The sequence below is a fragment of the Oncorhynchus clarkii genome, chromosome 20 (assembly GCF_045791955.1).
Source record: "Oncorhynchus clarkii lewisi isolate Uvic-CL-2024 chromosome 20, UVic_Ocla_1.0, whole genome shotgun sequence".
Taxonomy (NCBI): Eukaryota; Metazoa; Chordata; class Actinopteri; order Salmoniformes; family Salmonidae; genus Oncorhynchus; species Oncorhynchus clarkii.
Window position 1 is genome coordinate 32,642,284 of NC_092166.1, and position 15,790 is coordinate 32,658,073.

Consider the following 15,790-nt stretch of genomic DNA (forward strand, 5'->3'; position numbering starts at 1 on the left):
CCCTGTCCCCTTACAGTACACATTCCCCATTTCTACATTCCGTTCCCCCTCATATCCCTCTCCACAAGGGCCGGAGGTGACTAAATAGGAATTAGCACTGCTAGCCACTGAATACCTAAGGAAGGGGGAGTTAGTATGAGATCATGTAGCATACTTGTATTTATAACTCACCTCTCCCCTTTCAATTTGTAAACTTATCTCACAGGCAACACACACACACACACAGACAGACACTTGCAAGTCGACAAATTCACAGAGCACAGACAAAATAAAAATGCTTTTACCATAGTAAAACTATCTGTTGGTTATCACGGAGTCAAGACTGATTAGCCCCCAGGGCAGGCTAACTGACCTACGTATTTTATGTCTAGTGACACCAAACCAGAAGCGTCACCCTTACCTCTAAACCCCTGTCCCTGTGTATCCTAGTGCCACATTGTAGTGCCGGGCCAGTGCCAAGAGAAGCAAACTGGATACCAGCACCCCTGCCAACATGTCCCTCATCGTCCTACATCTATTATTTTTAGCCAGGATCGGAGCCCATCTTAACTAAATATGGGAAAAGTGTCTCTGATCTCCAGGACTATCTCTGACCATCCCCCTGCCCATCATTCCTAGTCTCTCTTCATTTGTCTCCCTCTAGGTAGTGGACTGTCATTCAATCACTTCTTTCTATTTCAAACGCTCCATCTTTCACAATCCTCTTCTTTATTGAAGAAGGGGGGGGGGGGGGCTGTTCCTCCTCTCTTATGCCACCTACTTTTAACCTGCCACACAAACACGCAGATGCAGGCACACGCACACACACACTCATGCACGCATGTAGGATCGGTCCCTTACTCTCGTCAGCCCTGTCACCTCAGCAGCCGCTCTAATCCCCTCCCACCTTATTTCACACACACACACACACACACACACACACACACACACACACACACACACACACACACACACACACACACACACCTACATCCAGAATTAAGCCCACCCCCTCTCGCTCACTCTGCCCTGTCTCCAGCTCCCTGTGTCAGGGGGTTTAATAAGGGGGGCTCAGGAGTTGGTCTTGCTCTGTTCTGGGTGGTGGGGATTGGACGTCCTTCCTCATTTTTATCAAATTATTTATTTATTTATTCTTTTTTTTAACTCATTGAAACTATATTAATTCCCAAATAAGTAAGGAAACATGAATTGGAGCTGGGTGGTTGTGGCAGTCCTTCTGTCTTGCGGGGGACCGTCATGGGGTGAGGAGGGTTTGGACTTCCCTGAGTACGATGGCACGGACCGGGTCATCGAGCTGACTGCCAAGAACTACAAGTCTGAGATGAAGAAGTATGATGTGATGGTTCTGTACTACCATGAGCATCCCGGAACAGACACCGTTTCCCAGAAACAGTTTGAGATCGAGGAGCTGGCCCTAGAGGTGGGTCAGGGGACTGGGAGAACCTGATCAGGGGGCTGGGAGGGCTTGGTCAGAGGGCTGGGAGGACTTGGTCAGGGGGCTGGGAGGACTTGGTCAGGGGACTGGGATAACAGGGTCAGGGGACTGGGAGGACTGGATCAGGGGCTGGGAGGACTTGGTCAGAGGGCTGGGAAAACAGGGCCAGGGGGCTGGGAAAACAGGGTCAGGGGGCTGGGAGGATTGGATCAGGGGCTGGAAGGACTGGGTCAGAGGGCTGGGAAGACTGGGTCAGGTGTTTGGGAGGACTCGGGCAACTGGGTGGGGGATGGTGAGGAGAGGGAAGGGAAGGGGTAACTGGGAGGTAGAAGTGGGACACAGTGCCTGGGTAGGGATGCACCATCTCTGCTATAATTGATCAATGCGTTGAGACATTATGGACTGTGAAAGAAGTGTGTAATAAGGGCTAGGTGGATACAGACAGCATTGACAGGTAACTAACTAAGTGTTGTTGTTAAGGGCATAACAACTCAAATGTGACCTTTGCGACAATTTTCACAACAAAGATGATGATTGAAATTAAGATGTTCAAGGCAAGAGATCAGAAGCAACAGTTGCAAGGGTCAGACTATTAAATTGAATTGGACAAAGTTAATTACATTTTAAAGGCTGTTTAGATGCTGAATTAGTCATCAAGGTAGATGGGTAGAGGCAGACGAGATATAGTCCATGGGCCTGCAGAAACATTCATCCACTTTGGGGTGGCAAAGGTTTGATGGTATTAAATTGTTCTCCACAAGCCCATAATCAAATTTTTATATGATAGCCACTCCAAAATAGTATATTTTTTAGTTTTTCACACTTGTATATTGTTGCTGATAAAGGAATATTCACATGCTTATTGAAAACGACATGACATTCTATTGGGTGGATCTCATCTTAAATGGAATTTGGTTCATTTTTGCTAACAGATCTAATGATTTACCTAAACTGGCACATCATTGAAACAATGTTACAAAGTATGACAGATCAAAATCTAGTAGCGTATTGGTTTTATAGTTGCCACCTGTAATAGTACTCAGCATTACTCAGCTAAAATAAAAGGCGTGCACTGTCATTTGCTGAGTTGTCCCAGCAAGTTAACACAAATATTTAGGTAAACACAATCATCTCTAAAAAAGGAGCATTGGTGATTAGAATCTTTTCTGTCCCTGACCATCAAGATTTTAAAATTATGCTCTTTGACCTTCAACTTTACAAGTTATTTAATGAAATACAGTGAGCTCATTTTTTTGGCTCTGTACTCCAGCACTTTAGATTTGAAATGACACAATGACTATGAGGTTAAAGTGCAGACTGTCAGCTTTATTTTGAGGGTATTTTCATCCATGTCAGTGGAACCGTTTAGAAATTACAGAACTTTCTGTACATTGTCTCCACATTTTAGAGGACCAAAAGTATTGGGACAAATTCCCTTATATATTTTTTAAAGTAGTAAAAAGTTAAGTATTTGGCCCCATATTCATAACACACAATCACTAAATCAAGTTTACACATTTGTAGGGTGCTTTTGCTGTTTGTTTCAGTTGTGTTTCAGATTATTTTATGCCCAATAGAAATGAATGGTAAGTAATGTATGATATTTGTGCATCTGTAACTTTCTCTCTCATCATTATTCACAATTCATTTACCATTATCCGTAATCAGATTAGCATCCACATGAATGTAGAAGTGTTTACAAACACATTCTATTCTTATTTACAATTAAAGTGATTCCAAAATGACACAATACATTATTTACCATTCATTTTTATTGGGCACAAAATAATACTTTTTGGAGCTTACTTTATGTTAGCTAATCATTTTGGAGCCATTAGTTCAGTGGCTGGTTGATAAATTTACTAGAAATTAGAAAAAGTCCAGCTTTTTAGCAATTGGGCCATTGCTGATACCCTCGACAACCCTTAGCAGCCACTAATAATGTATATTTCAGTAGACCCTATACTACAATATACATGTTATCTGCATATCTATAATATACTTTTTATTATCATTAACCATATTCCACCTATTATTGAAAGAATTGTGGCAATGACAGACCAATCTAATTTAAACCAATGGAGCTAGTTGGCGGCCATATTGGAAAATGTGTACCCTATGGTTAAATTAGCAATAGCTAGGCATCATTGTTTAGACTTTTCCTAGCTTTATGTATTGTTTGGTGCACATTTTGTGAAAATGGGTTAGCTGTATGTCTTTGCTGGACGTGATGCATATCAGGGTGCAATGTACGGGGTAGGTTTCACTTCATATTTCTTGATGTTAGCACAATTTATAGAATCATATTGCGTATTGTTTTAATTATTAGACATCAGTGAATGCTTCTAGAACATTTTCTAAGTGTTTTAATCTAATGTACTTTATGCAGATACAAAACTCTGCAATTCTGACAGGTTTTTTGGCATGTTTTTATCACTATTCTGGTAATAATTTGCTAAATACATTTAACTGACATACTTGGGACATCCTCATTGTTACACACATTTTAAGCCATTATTGGTCTTATTACATCAATCATTAAGTTATGGCCATGCAAAATGTTACCTTTTATTAACTAGGCAAGTCAGTACAGAACAAACTCTTATTTTACGATGACGGCCTATCGGGGAACAGTGGGTTAACTGCCTTGTTCAGGGGCAGAACAACATATTTTTACCTTGTCAGCTCGGGGATTAGATTCAGCAACCACTAGGCTACCTGCCACCCCAAAATGCAGTTCCTTTCCATTGAAATTAATGGCGGCCATCTTGAAAATAGGCTCCTGGGACTGATCATTGACAAAATCTATGACGTCTCTATAAACCTTAAAAATAAATAAATGGCTCTCCTTGTTCTGTGTGTAATTTGGTGTAGTTCATCATCTAGGGTACCATGTGATAATAGAGCAAATCCCAATACTGTCCATTCTGGCTCGAAATTCCCCAAAATGAATACATGTATGACATTTGACCCCACCCCTGCCCCAGGTGGGCCCATAGGTATGTCATTACCATTCCAATTGTTTCATACCTTATGTCAATTGCCTTGGATTGAGAAGATTGTTCCCTGATAATACAAAATGACATTTCATACCCTCAATCCTGTTGGCCCAACTAACCGCATAAGGGTCATAACATATAATGCAGTGATAACCACATTTAGCTACCTCCAACACATGGCTGTCATACCAAAATATAACCAACAGACATGGACCTTAATAATGAAAATCATCATTAAACTTTGTCCCCCCCAAAGTGGACAAATTTGTTACATGTGGCCCTCTAGCCAGGAGTCTGTTGGTTGCTGGAAATGTCCCTGAGATGTATTGTTTTAAGACTGACTCATGGTTTTGTGGTCTTAGATGAAATGGGATAATGGTAGGGATGGGCATGTCTTTGAGGAATGGTCAAACTGTCTATGTCTCAAACATGACACGGACAGAAGTAGCAGGACCTCAAGTCATCAGCTGATCTGACATCTATCAGAAATGTGCATGACTGAATATTTTGTACATATTGGTACGTTGAGTTGACCCAGATGTGTGTACATGGGCATATTTCTATGTTGATATGTGTGTATGACTGTGTGTGTGCATGTGTGTGTGTGTGTGTGTGTGTGTGTGTGTGTGTGTGTGTGTGTGTGTGTGTGTGTGTGTGTGGGAGCGGGAGTCTGTGTCTCCTTATGTGACCATGTCCTTTGAAGTACGCCCCTCACTACATATACATATATCATATACCCTGGGGCGGCAGGGTAGCCTAGTGGTTAGAGCGTTGGACAAGTAACCGAAAGGTTGCAAGATCGAATCCCTGAACTGACAATGTGAAAATCTGTTGTTCTGCCCCTGAGCACAGCAGTTAACCCACTGTTCCTAGGCCTTCATTGAAAATAAGAATTTGTTCTTAACTAACTTGCCTAGTAAAATAAATAAAACATTCCCTCATGTCTGTGGGTGGCAGGTAGTCTAGCGGTTAGAGGCGAACCAGCAACTGAAGGGTTGCCATTTCCCGATGGGAAAAATCTGTCACGAAGTGAGTTGGCAACCGTAGGGTTGCTGGTATCAAAACCTTGACCCAACCACCCACAACAACAGCTCCCTGGAAGCCCAGTGTGGCACCCCCCCCCCCCCCCCTCTCCAAAACCTGTATATGTACAGTGTCTATGTATATGTGTGTACAAAACATTAGGAACACTGGCATTTTCCATGACATAGACTGTTGAACGCAATCAAGTGCAGTTAAAGGGGAGGAGACCGGTTAAAGAAGGAATTTTAGGCCTTGAGACAATTGAGACATTGATTGTATAAGCTTGCCATTTGCAGGGTGAATGGCCAAGACAAAATATTTAAGTGCCTTTGAATGGGGTATGGTAGTAGGTGCCAGGCGCACCGGTTTGAGCGTGTCAAGAACTGCAACGCTACTGGGGTTTTCGCACTCAACAGTTTTCTGTGTGTATCAAGAATGGTCCACCACCCAAAGGACATCCAGCCAACTTGACACAACTGTGGGAAGCATTGGAGTCAATATGGGCCAGCATCCCTGTGGAACGCTTTCGGCACCTTGTTGAGTCTATGCCATGACAAGTTGAGGCTGTTCTGAGAGCAAAATAGGGTGGAACTCAATAGTAGGAAGGTGTTCCTAATGTTCTGTCCACTTTCAGAGGGGTTGGGTTAAAAGCAAAGTCAAATTTAGGTTGGAGTAATCTTAATCTGAGCAATACGGATGTCAAGAATGTAAGGCATGAAACATTACCTCATTCAGCAGTGAGACCCATAGGCCCCCTGGATGGTGTGAAACTGAGAAGAAAAGGCTGTTATGGCGCTCCCGTGTGGCGCAACGGTCTAAGTTACTGCATCTCAATGATAGAGAATTCACTACACCCTGGTTCGATTCCAGGCTGTATCACACCCGGCTGTGATTGAGAGTCCCATAGGGCTGTGTACAATTGGCCCAGCGTCGTCCGGGTTAGGATTTGGCTGGGGTAGGCTGCCATTGTAAATAAGAATTTGTTCTTAACTGACTTGCCTAGTTAAATAAAGGTTAAATAAACAAAATATAAATAAAATATTGACTGGTGGCAATCAGTACAATTCTTAAAGAAGTGTATCTCTTAGGACTTCTGACATACAGGGCCTACCGTAGAGGCTGCCGTTTTCTTTTGTCATGCTGGCCAATGAGCTAATCCTCTCAAATCCAGCTCTGCCAGGACTGGACCGGCTTTATAGGACTGCAATTTGACTACTTTGGACTACAACTCCCATCATTCCCGAAAGAGAAACACAACACAGCTCTGATGGTGGAGAATCTATTTTGAGACTGTTGCCTCTTAAGGAGTTGTATGGTTTTGTTTTCCTTGGACTCATTTAATCAACAGGAGATTGAATAGTCAACAAATAGAGCAAAGTCTGATGGAGATATAAAACACCTTTTGGAAATGGTGCCATGACAAGGTGCCACAGTTGGAAACAAACACTTCAGGGAACGAACACGTGCATGTGTGGGTGTGTGTATTTGCATGTACGCAGGTGCGTGTGCGTGTGAGACATATGCCTACTCATCAGGGTGTTTTGATTAATGATATGTTAATCATCATCTGAGAATGCGTGTTCACCCCCCCTTTCCTCTTTATGTTATAGACATTGAGGCCTAGCCCAAGGTTGGGGGCAGTATAGCAGGATTTGGCCTCAGTACTGCGGTGTCGGCTAACTGGGCTGGCTGACTGACAGATGCAGTACTGTAACTGTCAGCAGATCCTAGAGACTTGAGCGTCACCAGCACCTTGCCAAAATAGTCCTGGGTCGGTGTGGCTTTGGGTCTATATTTATCCAGTGCTGCTGTTGTGGCTGTTTGTTCGTCCTACAGTGCGTTCTGAGTATTCAGACCCCTTCCCTTTTTGCACATTTTCTTACGTTACAGCCTTATTCTAAAATAGATTAAATACCGGAAATTGACAAAGTGAAAACAGGTTTTTACATAAGTATTCAGACCCTTTGCTATGAGACTCAAAATTGAGCTCAGGTGCATCCTGTTTCCATTGATCATCCTTGAGATGTTTCTACAACTTGATTGGAGTCCACCTGTGGTAAATTCAATTGCTTGGACATGATTTGGAAAAGCACACACCTCTCTATATTTGGTCCCACAGTTGACAGTGCATGTCAGAGCAAAAATCAAGCCATGAGGTCGAAGGAATTATCCATAAAGCCCGAGACCGGATTGTGTCGAGGCACAGATCTGGGGAAGTGTACCAAAAAATGTCTGCAGCATTGAAGGTCCCCAAGAACACAATGGCCTCCATCATTCTTAAATGGAAGAAGTTTGGAACCACCAAGACTCTTCCTAGAGCTGGCCACCCAGCCAAACTGAGCATTCGGGGGCGAAGGGCCTTGGTCAGGGAGGTGACCAAGAACCTGATGGTCACTCTGACAGAGCTCCAGAGTTCCTCTGTGGAGATGGGAGAACCTTCCAGAAGGATAACCATCTCTGCAGCATTCCACCAATCAGGCCTCTATGTTAGAGTGGCCAGACGGAAGCCAATCCTCAGTAAAAGGCACACAACAACCCGCTTTGACTTTGCCAAAAGGTACCTAAAGGACTCTCAGACCATGAGAAACAAGATTCTCTTGTCTGATGTAACCAAGATTGATCTCTTTGGCCTGAATGCCAAGTGTCACGTCTGGAGGAAACCTGGCACCATCCCTACGTTGAAGCAGGTGGTGTCAGCATCATGCTGTGGGGATGTTTTTCCGCGGCAGGGACTGGGAGACTATTTAGGATCGAGAGAAAGATGCACGGAGCCAAATACAAAGAGCTCCTTGATGAAAACCTGCTCCAGAGCACTCATGACCTCAAACTGGGGCAAAGGTTCACCTTCAAACAGGACAACTACACTAAGCACACAGCCAAGACAACGCAGGACTTTATTTGGGACAAGTCTCTGAATGTCTTTGTGTGGCCCAGCCAGAGCCCGGACTTGAACCCGATCGAACATCTCTGTAGAGACTTGAAAATAGTTGTGCAGTGGCGCACCCCATCCAACCTGACAGAGCTTGAGGAGATCTGCAGATGAATGGGAGAAACTCCACAAATACAGGTGTGCCAAGCTTGTAGCATCATACCCAAGAAGACTCGAAGCTGTAATCGCTGCCAACGAAGTACTGAGTAAAGGGTCTGAATACTTATGTGAATGTGATATTTCAGTTGTTCTTTTAATACATTTGCAAACATTCCTAATCCTGTTTTTGCTTTCCCATCATGGGGTATTGTGTCTAGATTGATGAGGGAAAAAAGCAATTTAATCAATTTTAGAATAAGGCTGTAAAGTAACAAAATGTGGAAAAGGTCAAGGGATCTGAATACTTTCCAAATGTACTGTATACTGCTGTGTTGCTTCTTACAGAGTACTTACTCAATCTGGAGCATCTAGAGTCAACTCGGATTGCTGTTGGTTTGAGCACTAGTATGCTGTGTATCTTTTATATGTATAGGGTAGATAGAACATTGTTAGCTGGGCCTGGGATCTTTTGCCCTGATTCCCCTCTATGGGTGTTGTAGGCTAGATAGTAGTGTCATGACATTCTGTGAAACTAATGTGCTGTGCACTCTGTTTTGGTCTATTGCTGAGAGAGAGGGTGTACTCTAGGTCAGTCAACGGGAATAGAAGAGGAGAGAGAGCATGTCAGCTCTTTTAGACCCCTTCCCTGATTTGTCATAAAGCGAACTCTCCCCTTGCAGTCAGGCAAGAAATCTGTCCTCTTGTCAACTCATGGCCCCACACAGCAACCTTATATAGCTGTAGTAATCTGTTTGGCTAAAAGCCATTAGCTGAGTTTAGCCCTCAATCTGTTTATCAGGCATATCTAGGGCCTGACCCCCTTAGGACCTCTTCATTTGAATACCCCTCCCCATGACAAATATGGACAGATAACCCACTGGGCAGAGACGTCAGTTCAATGTCTAGTTTTGATTTAATTTTGATTTGAGTGGTCAACTAATGTGAAATCAACAACAAAAATCGAACCATGTCATTGGATTTAGGTCAACGGTTGGGTGAAAGGTTGATGACTTTTCCACGTTGATTCAACGTCATAAGATATGTTCATGTTGTTGAAATGACATAGGAACAACGTTGATTCAACCAGTTTGTGCCCAGTGGGACGTGTCTACAGGGTAAAACCTTTTAATCTGAGAAGTAAATAGTGTGGATACTGAAAGTCAACTTTCCCGGGACAGTCTGCTATTATACTATTATAACACTGTATAATAATTCAGCTCTGATATTCGGGCCACTGTTTTCTATTTACTCAGAACTAAAGACACATAATATCTTTAATATAATATCAAAACAGGTACATAATATGTGTGTGTGTGTGTGTGTGTGTGTGTGTGTGTGTGTGTGTGTGTGTGTGTGTGTGTGTGTGTGTGTGTGTGTGTGTGTGTGTGTGTGTGTGTGTGTGTGGGTGCCTGCACCTCCTTTATGAAGTGTGAGGAGAGATCTGTGAAAGCAGGGTTGCACCTGTTGCTATCCGAACACCAAGTTACCCCAACACAGTCTGCAGAACTGTTATCCCGCCCCCTCTGTATGCATGCCACAGATGTGGCAACATCATTGGTTGAACTGGTTGTCAGACATAACGGTCAAGTTTCACACAGATTTAGAAAGTGCACGGACAGCGCTCTGAGTCCCAGGCTTTTATGGTGGTGGAACTGGAGGGAAATATGTGTGAAATAAGACAAGACATAAGAGAAGACAGCAACATTTTTGTTTACTTTAGTGTGTACACAGTAAACTGAGTACAACACCTATCCCTCCAGCAAACCCACAAAACTGAGGGCGTGGAAGTGAACGCATATATATATGTCCTTACAGAACACTGATAAATAATCATTGAAAACAAACTCCCCATAAGTCCTTATAAGTTGTCCACACATGACACAGAAGATATTCCTGCTCAGGCTTAAGGGTGCCACTGTGTGTCTTCAGTTATATGACATATTATCTTATTTCACAGCTTGCAGCTCAGGTCCTTGACGACCTTGACGATGAGGAAATTGGATTCTGCCTTGTTGATGAAAAGAAGGGCAGTATTGTTGCTAAGAAACTAGGTAAATACACACTGAAATGGACACTATTACCTTTATTCAAGATTCGTTTGACCATTTCAAGTTCTGAGGTCAGTTATGATGAAATGTTACCATCTTTCAACACGATCCATCTAAGCATCACCACTGACCAGGTGGACAAAACTACCTAATAAACTAAACTACCTGACCTGTCTCACTGGATGCATCTCAATAGTCATAAGTGGATTCCTCTCTGCGTCTTGCCTCCTTCATCTGCACCGATCAGGAAACATACTTTAAGAGATGGTGGATGGTGGACGTCTATCACCCACCGAGACATCACCTTTTTAATGATTTCATCTCCGTGATGATGAAGGAAAGGAAACAACAAATTTAAGCCACAAGACTATTGAGATGCACCCCTTGAGATGCACCCCTTGTGTCACTGTGCTAAGGCAGCCCATAAGAAAGCCTGACCTCTAGTGGATTTAAGGGTATATGTAACCCCTGAGTTGAACTTCTGTTTTCTCCTCAGGACTGGAGGAGGTTGACAGCATCTATATCTTCACCGAGGACGAGATCATTGAGTACGATGGGGAGCTTGCTGCAGACACAATTGTGGAGTTCATATTTGATGTACGTGAGAATAATGTCACCCAGTGATGCCCTCTTTTACCTAGCTGCAACTTGTAGAAACCGACTATTTGTCCACTTCTGATATATCCTGTACTGTTTATTTCTCTTTCCCCTCACCATTATCTCCCTCCACCTTATATCTCCCTTTTACTCTGTTCTAGGTTCTTGAAGACCCCGTTGAGATCATTGAGAAAGATGGAGAAGTTAAAGGTTTCCACAACAATGAGGAGGACATCAAACTGGTGGGCTACTTTAAGAGTGAAAAGTCCGAACGTAAGAATCTATAATCTATTCCTTTGACATTGTAATTTCGCACATGTTTTTACTGTACGGTATAAGTCTGCTCATGTGTATAATATTTTATGGATAAAACAATGTATTTGTCAACTAAATATTGGAATTATCAAGATATTGAATAGGGTCTTAACAGGTGCCTGTAACATTTCAGATTATTTGGCCTATGTGGACGCGGCTGAGGAGTTCCATCCACACATCAAGTTCTTTGCTACATTCACTCCCAAGGTGAACAACCTTACCCACTAACAACTACATCCTAAAAATTACAACGGAGCTGCACTCCACTCAAAAAGTAACCCATTGCTCTTTCTGACCAATCCTCTGTGTTCCAGGTTGCCAAAGATCTGGGCCTGAAGGTGAATGAAGTGGACTTCTATGAGCCCTTCATAGATGAACCCATAGTCATCCCTGGAAAACCCTACACAGAGGAGGAACTTGTTGCATACATTGAGGATCACGACAGGTGGGATTCATGAACACGGTGGCCAGAATGGCACAATATACACTACTTGACCAGATGTGTGTGGACACCTGCTCGTCAAACATCTCATTCCAGAATCATGGGCATTCATATGGAGTTGGTCCCCCCCCTTTGCTGCTATAACAGCCTCCACTCTTCTGGGAAGGCTTTCCACTAGATGTTGGAACATTGCTGCAGGGACTTGCTTCCATTCTGCCGCAAGAGCATTAGTGAGGTTGGGCACTGATGTTGGTCGATTAGGCCTGGCTCGTAGTCGGCTTTCCGATACATCCCAAAGGTGTTGGAAGGAGTTGCGGTCAGGGCTCTGTGCAGGCCAGTCAAGTTCTTCCACACTGATCTCGACAAACCATTTCTGTATGGACCTCGCTTTGTGCATTGGGGCATTGTCATGCTGAAACAGGAAAACGCCTTCCCCAAACTTTTGCCACAAAGTTGGAAACACAGAATGATCTAGAATGTCATTGTATGCTGTATCGTAAAGATTTCCCTTCACTGCAACTAAGGGGCCTAGTCCGAACAATAAAAAACAGCCCCAGACCATTATTCCTCCACCAAATTATACAGTTGGAACTATGCATTGGGGCAGGTAGCGTTCTCCTGGCATCCGCCAAACCCAGATTAGTCCATCAGACATTGCATGGCTGTGTACTCGATTTTGTTCATCTGTCAGCAACGGGTGTGGCTGAAATTGCCGAATCCACTCATTTGAAGGGGTGTCCACTTCCTTTTGAATATATAGTGTATGATGAGGAGAGCCAAGCATTTTGTCCTGGCGTGTGTGATTTGACCAGTAAAAACCCCAGGTCCTATAACTAGGTGTAAAGGGAATTTTTAGGTGAACCAAAAGGCGAGCAGTCGTTGATAATATCAATCAAGATCAACAGTTGCAACTGAGAGACACCTCCAGGACAAATGTCTAACGGGCCTCTTGGAGACAATACTAAATGTTATCTAAACATCAACCCGAGAGGTTTGAACGAAGTCAAAACAAAAGACAGTGACTTTGCCAGCTGCTACAGAATCACAGTGTGTCCTCGGTCCTTGTACCTTCAGTAGCTCTGGCGTCAATCATTACCAAACGATAGGAGAATAATCCATAACATTCAGCAACAAGTCTAGCGACCACCAACCCATTCACAACTTGTGTGTCACAAATAGAGCACTGGAAATCATGTACATTGCAGAAAAGGAAAACTTAGAAAATATGCTAAGTAATAGAATCCCAAATTTCAAAAGTGTTAACTTCCTCAATGAACAATAAAAAAATACATTGCATCCTATTTCTTTGCAGACCAACCATGAGGAAGATGGAACCAGATAACATGTATGAGATCTGGGTAAGCTATACAAACTATTCCCATAAAAATCACCCTACAAAACAAAATGGAAGCATACCTCCCCAATTGTAATTGATAAGCTAAGCTAAGTATTTATGTGGCCTAAATGTGCAGATACTGATGGAAATATACTTGTAGGTACTCACTGGGCACAAACAGGTTGAATCAGTGTTGTTGCCATCTGTGGCCAGTGGGTAGTCTATATGCATATATGCATATGATCCTCATTAGCTGCTGCCAAGGCAGCAGCTATTCTTCCTGGGGTCCAAACATATTAAGGTACTTACATTACATATAAATCAGTACATCATATAACATTATTACACCACTACATATCTACAATACAAATAGTATAATACCACCATACAACAATATTACAATGTACTGTATGTGTGTGTAAAGTGCGTGTGCTAGCGCTTGGGTGCGTATGCGTGTGTCTGTACCTTCGTGTTTGTCTCTTCACAGTTCCCGCTGTTCCATAAGGTATATTTTTAATCTTGATTTTTAAATCTGATTATACTGCTTTCATCAGTAATCTGATGTGGAATAGAGTTCCATGTAGTCATGGCTGTATGTAGTACTGTGCACCTCCCAAAGTATTTTCTGGACTTGGGGATTGTGAAGAGACCTCTGTTTTGTGGGGTGTGCATGTCTTGTGGGGGTATGCATGGGTGTCCGAGCTGTGTGCTAGTAGTTTCAACAGACAGCTCGGTGGATTCAGCTCGATGCATTCTATATTCCCCATCTCCCTTTGCATACTTTTCTTAGGAGGACGACATCGATGGCGAGCACATCATTGCTTTCGCAGAGGAGGATGACCCAGGTACAGAACCAAAGGAGCAACTAATGAGTCAATAGGACTGGGTAGGGGAGGAATGAACCATTTTCAGCAAGAGGGGTTTCACAAGGCTTAATGTGCATTTAACCCTTGACCTTTGACTTCCCAGACGGTTTTGAGTTTCTGGAAATCCTGAAGGAAGTAGCAGAGGAGCACAATGATAATCCCAACCTCAGCATTGTCTGGATTGACCCAGATGATTTCCCCCTGGTAAGATCATGGTCATGGTTGGTCACTTATCAATACAATAAGATCCATCTATCCAAAGATATGAGATTCTAATTGCTGTTGCTTTCTTCCTGAAATATTTTCCTCCCTCTTTAAGCTTGTCCCATACTGGGAGAAGACTTTTGGAATTGACCTGGGCTCTCCCCAGATTGGTGTTGTGGATGTTGAAGATGTGAGTAACGTTCCTGTTATGATCCAAATTGTCATGTACGAGGAGCCATGTGGTTCCACTAGCTTTAAAAAAAATCCAATAGTCTATTTTTGGAACGGAATTACTTTGTGTCTCTCTCTATAGGCTGACAGTGTATGGATGGAAATCGACGATGATGACGACCTGCCAAGCGCAGATGAGCTTGAGGAATGGATCGAAGATGTTCTGTCCGATGAAATTGATCCAGATGATGATGACGACGATGATGATGATGATGATGACGATGATGATGATGATGACGATGATGATGACGACGACGATGACGACGACGATGATGACGATGATGATGATGACGACGACGAGGATGACGACGATGACGATGATGATGATGATGATGAGTAAATTGTTGATGTCATCAATGTATAAATCTGGCCAATATAACATAATCTGGCCAATCAACATCATCACCTTCCTCAAATCTTCCTTGTTCTCTGTTGAAATAAGTCATTAGGTTAAATCTGTCAGCTCTTATGGACATCTTCATGTTTTCAACATCCTCACTCAGAGCATCTTTCAAAAAGATTGTTCCATTTCCCAAGCTATCCTAAACTCCATTTGCTTTGAATTCATAAAATACAGTACTTTCTCAAAGTCCCAGTCAATTTTTTATTCACACCTGTAACTTTGCCATCAGTACAATATGAAAAGGGAAAACATAAAACATTGATTTAGAAAATAATATTTTCACAACTGAATTATTGGATATTCACTAGCACTTACCCTAAAAACACCTAATGCTTCTGATTTTATATTTCAGACAAATAGAAGGGTTAACTCTGTTAATGCATTTTAAGTCTAAGGCCATCTGTAAACTTGTTGTTTGGATGTATTTTATTTTTGTTTTATTTCTCTGGAATAAATGTTCGCCCCTCTCCCAACTTGTAAAATCCAAGGGTGCAAGCCGGCTTTTCCTGCAGGTCAAAGGTCATACCAGCCTACTCAGTTAAATTATTGTAACTTTACTTGAAAAGGGCGGTTAGCTTTTTTTCTTCTTGTGCACTGAAAAGTGCTGTAAATCACATGGATGTTTTCTACTGATAAAGAAATATAACAACAACAGTATTCTATTTTTTTAAACAAGAAAACTTAAACATACTGTAAAGTCTTAAAATAAATGACAGCTTGGAAAAAGATACAAAAATGACTGGTGTTCTGGATTCTTGTGCGCATGTGTGCTCTTGTGTGCGAGAGTGACAGAGAGAATAAACCGTCATTTCTATTATTTGTCATGCATTGAAACTGTACCATAAAACGATAAAAGATCAAAG

General features: G+C 42.5%; 1 protein-coding gene across 1 annotated transcript; it reads left to right on the plus strand.

The window, feature by feature from the left end:
- The first annotated feature begins 772 nt into the window (after nt 1-772).
- On the plus strand, nt 773-15,663 carry LOC139376250 (calsequestrin-1-like). The gene is made up of 11 exons (XM_071118581.1): nt 773-1,420; nt 10,443-10,536; nt 11,030-11,130; nt 11,292-11,403; nt 11,579-11,652; nt 11,760-11,890; nt 13,200-13,245; nt 14,014-14,068; nt 14,193-14,293; nt 14,409-14,483; nt 14,607-15,663. The coding sequence occupies exons 1-11, from the start codon at nt 1,184-1,186 to the stop codon at nt 14,862-14,864; spliced, it is 1,284 nt and encodes a 427-aa protein (XP_070974682.1). The 5' UTR covers nt 773-1,183; the 3' UTR covers nt 14,865-15,663.
- The last annotated feature ends 127 nt before the right edge of the window (nt 15,664-15,790 follow it).

Excerpts from the sequence above, each read along its gene's own strand:
- LOC139376250 (XM_071118581.1), top strand. The coding sequence starts at position 1,184 with ATGAATTGGAGCTGGGTGGTTGTGGCAGTCCTTCTGTCTTGCGGGGGA. Across the intron at positions 11,891-13,199 it reads TACATTGAGGATCACGACAG|ACCAACCATGAGGAAGATGG; the intron begins GTGGGATTCATG and ends ATTTCTTTGCAG. Across the intron at positions 14,069-14,192 it reads CGCAGAGGAGGATGACCCAG|ACGGTTTTGAGTTTCTGGAA; the intron begins GTACAGAACCAA and ends TTGACTTCCCAG.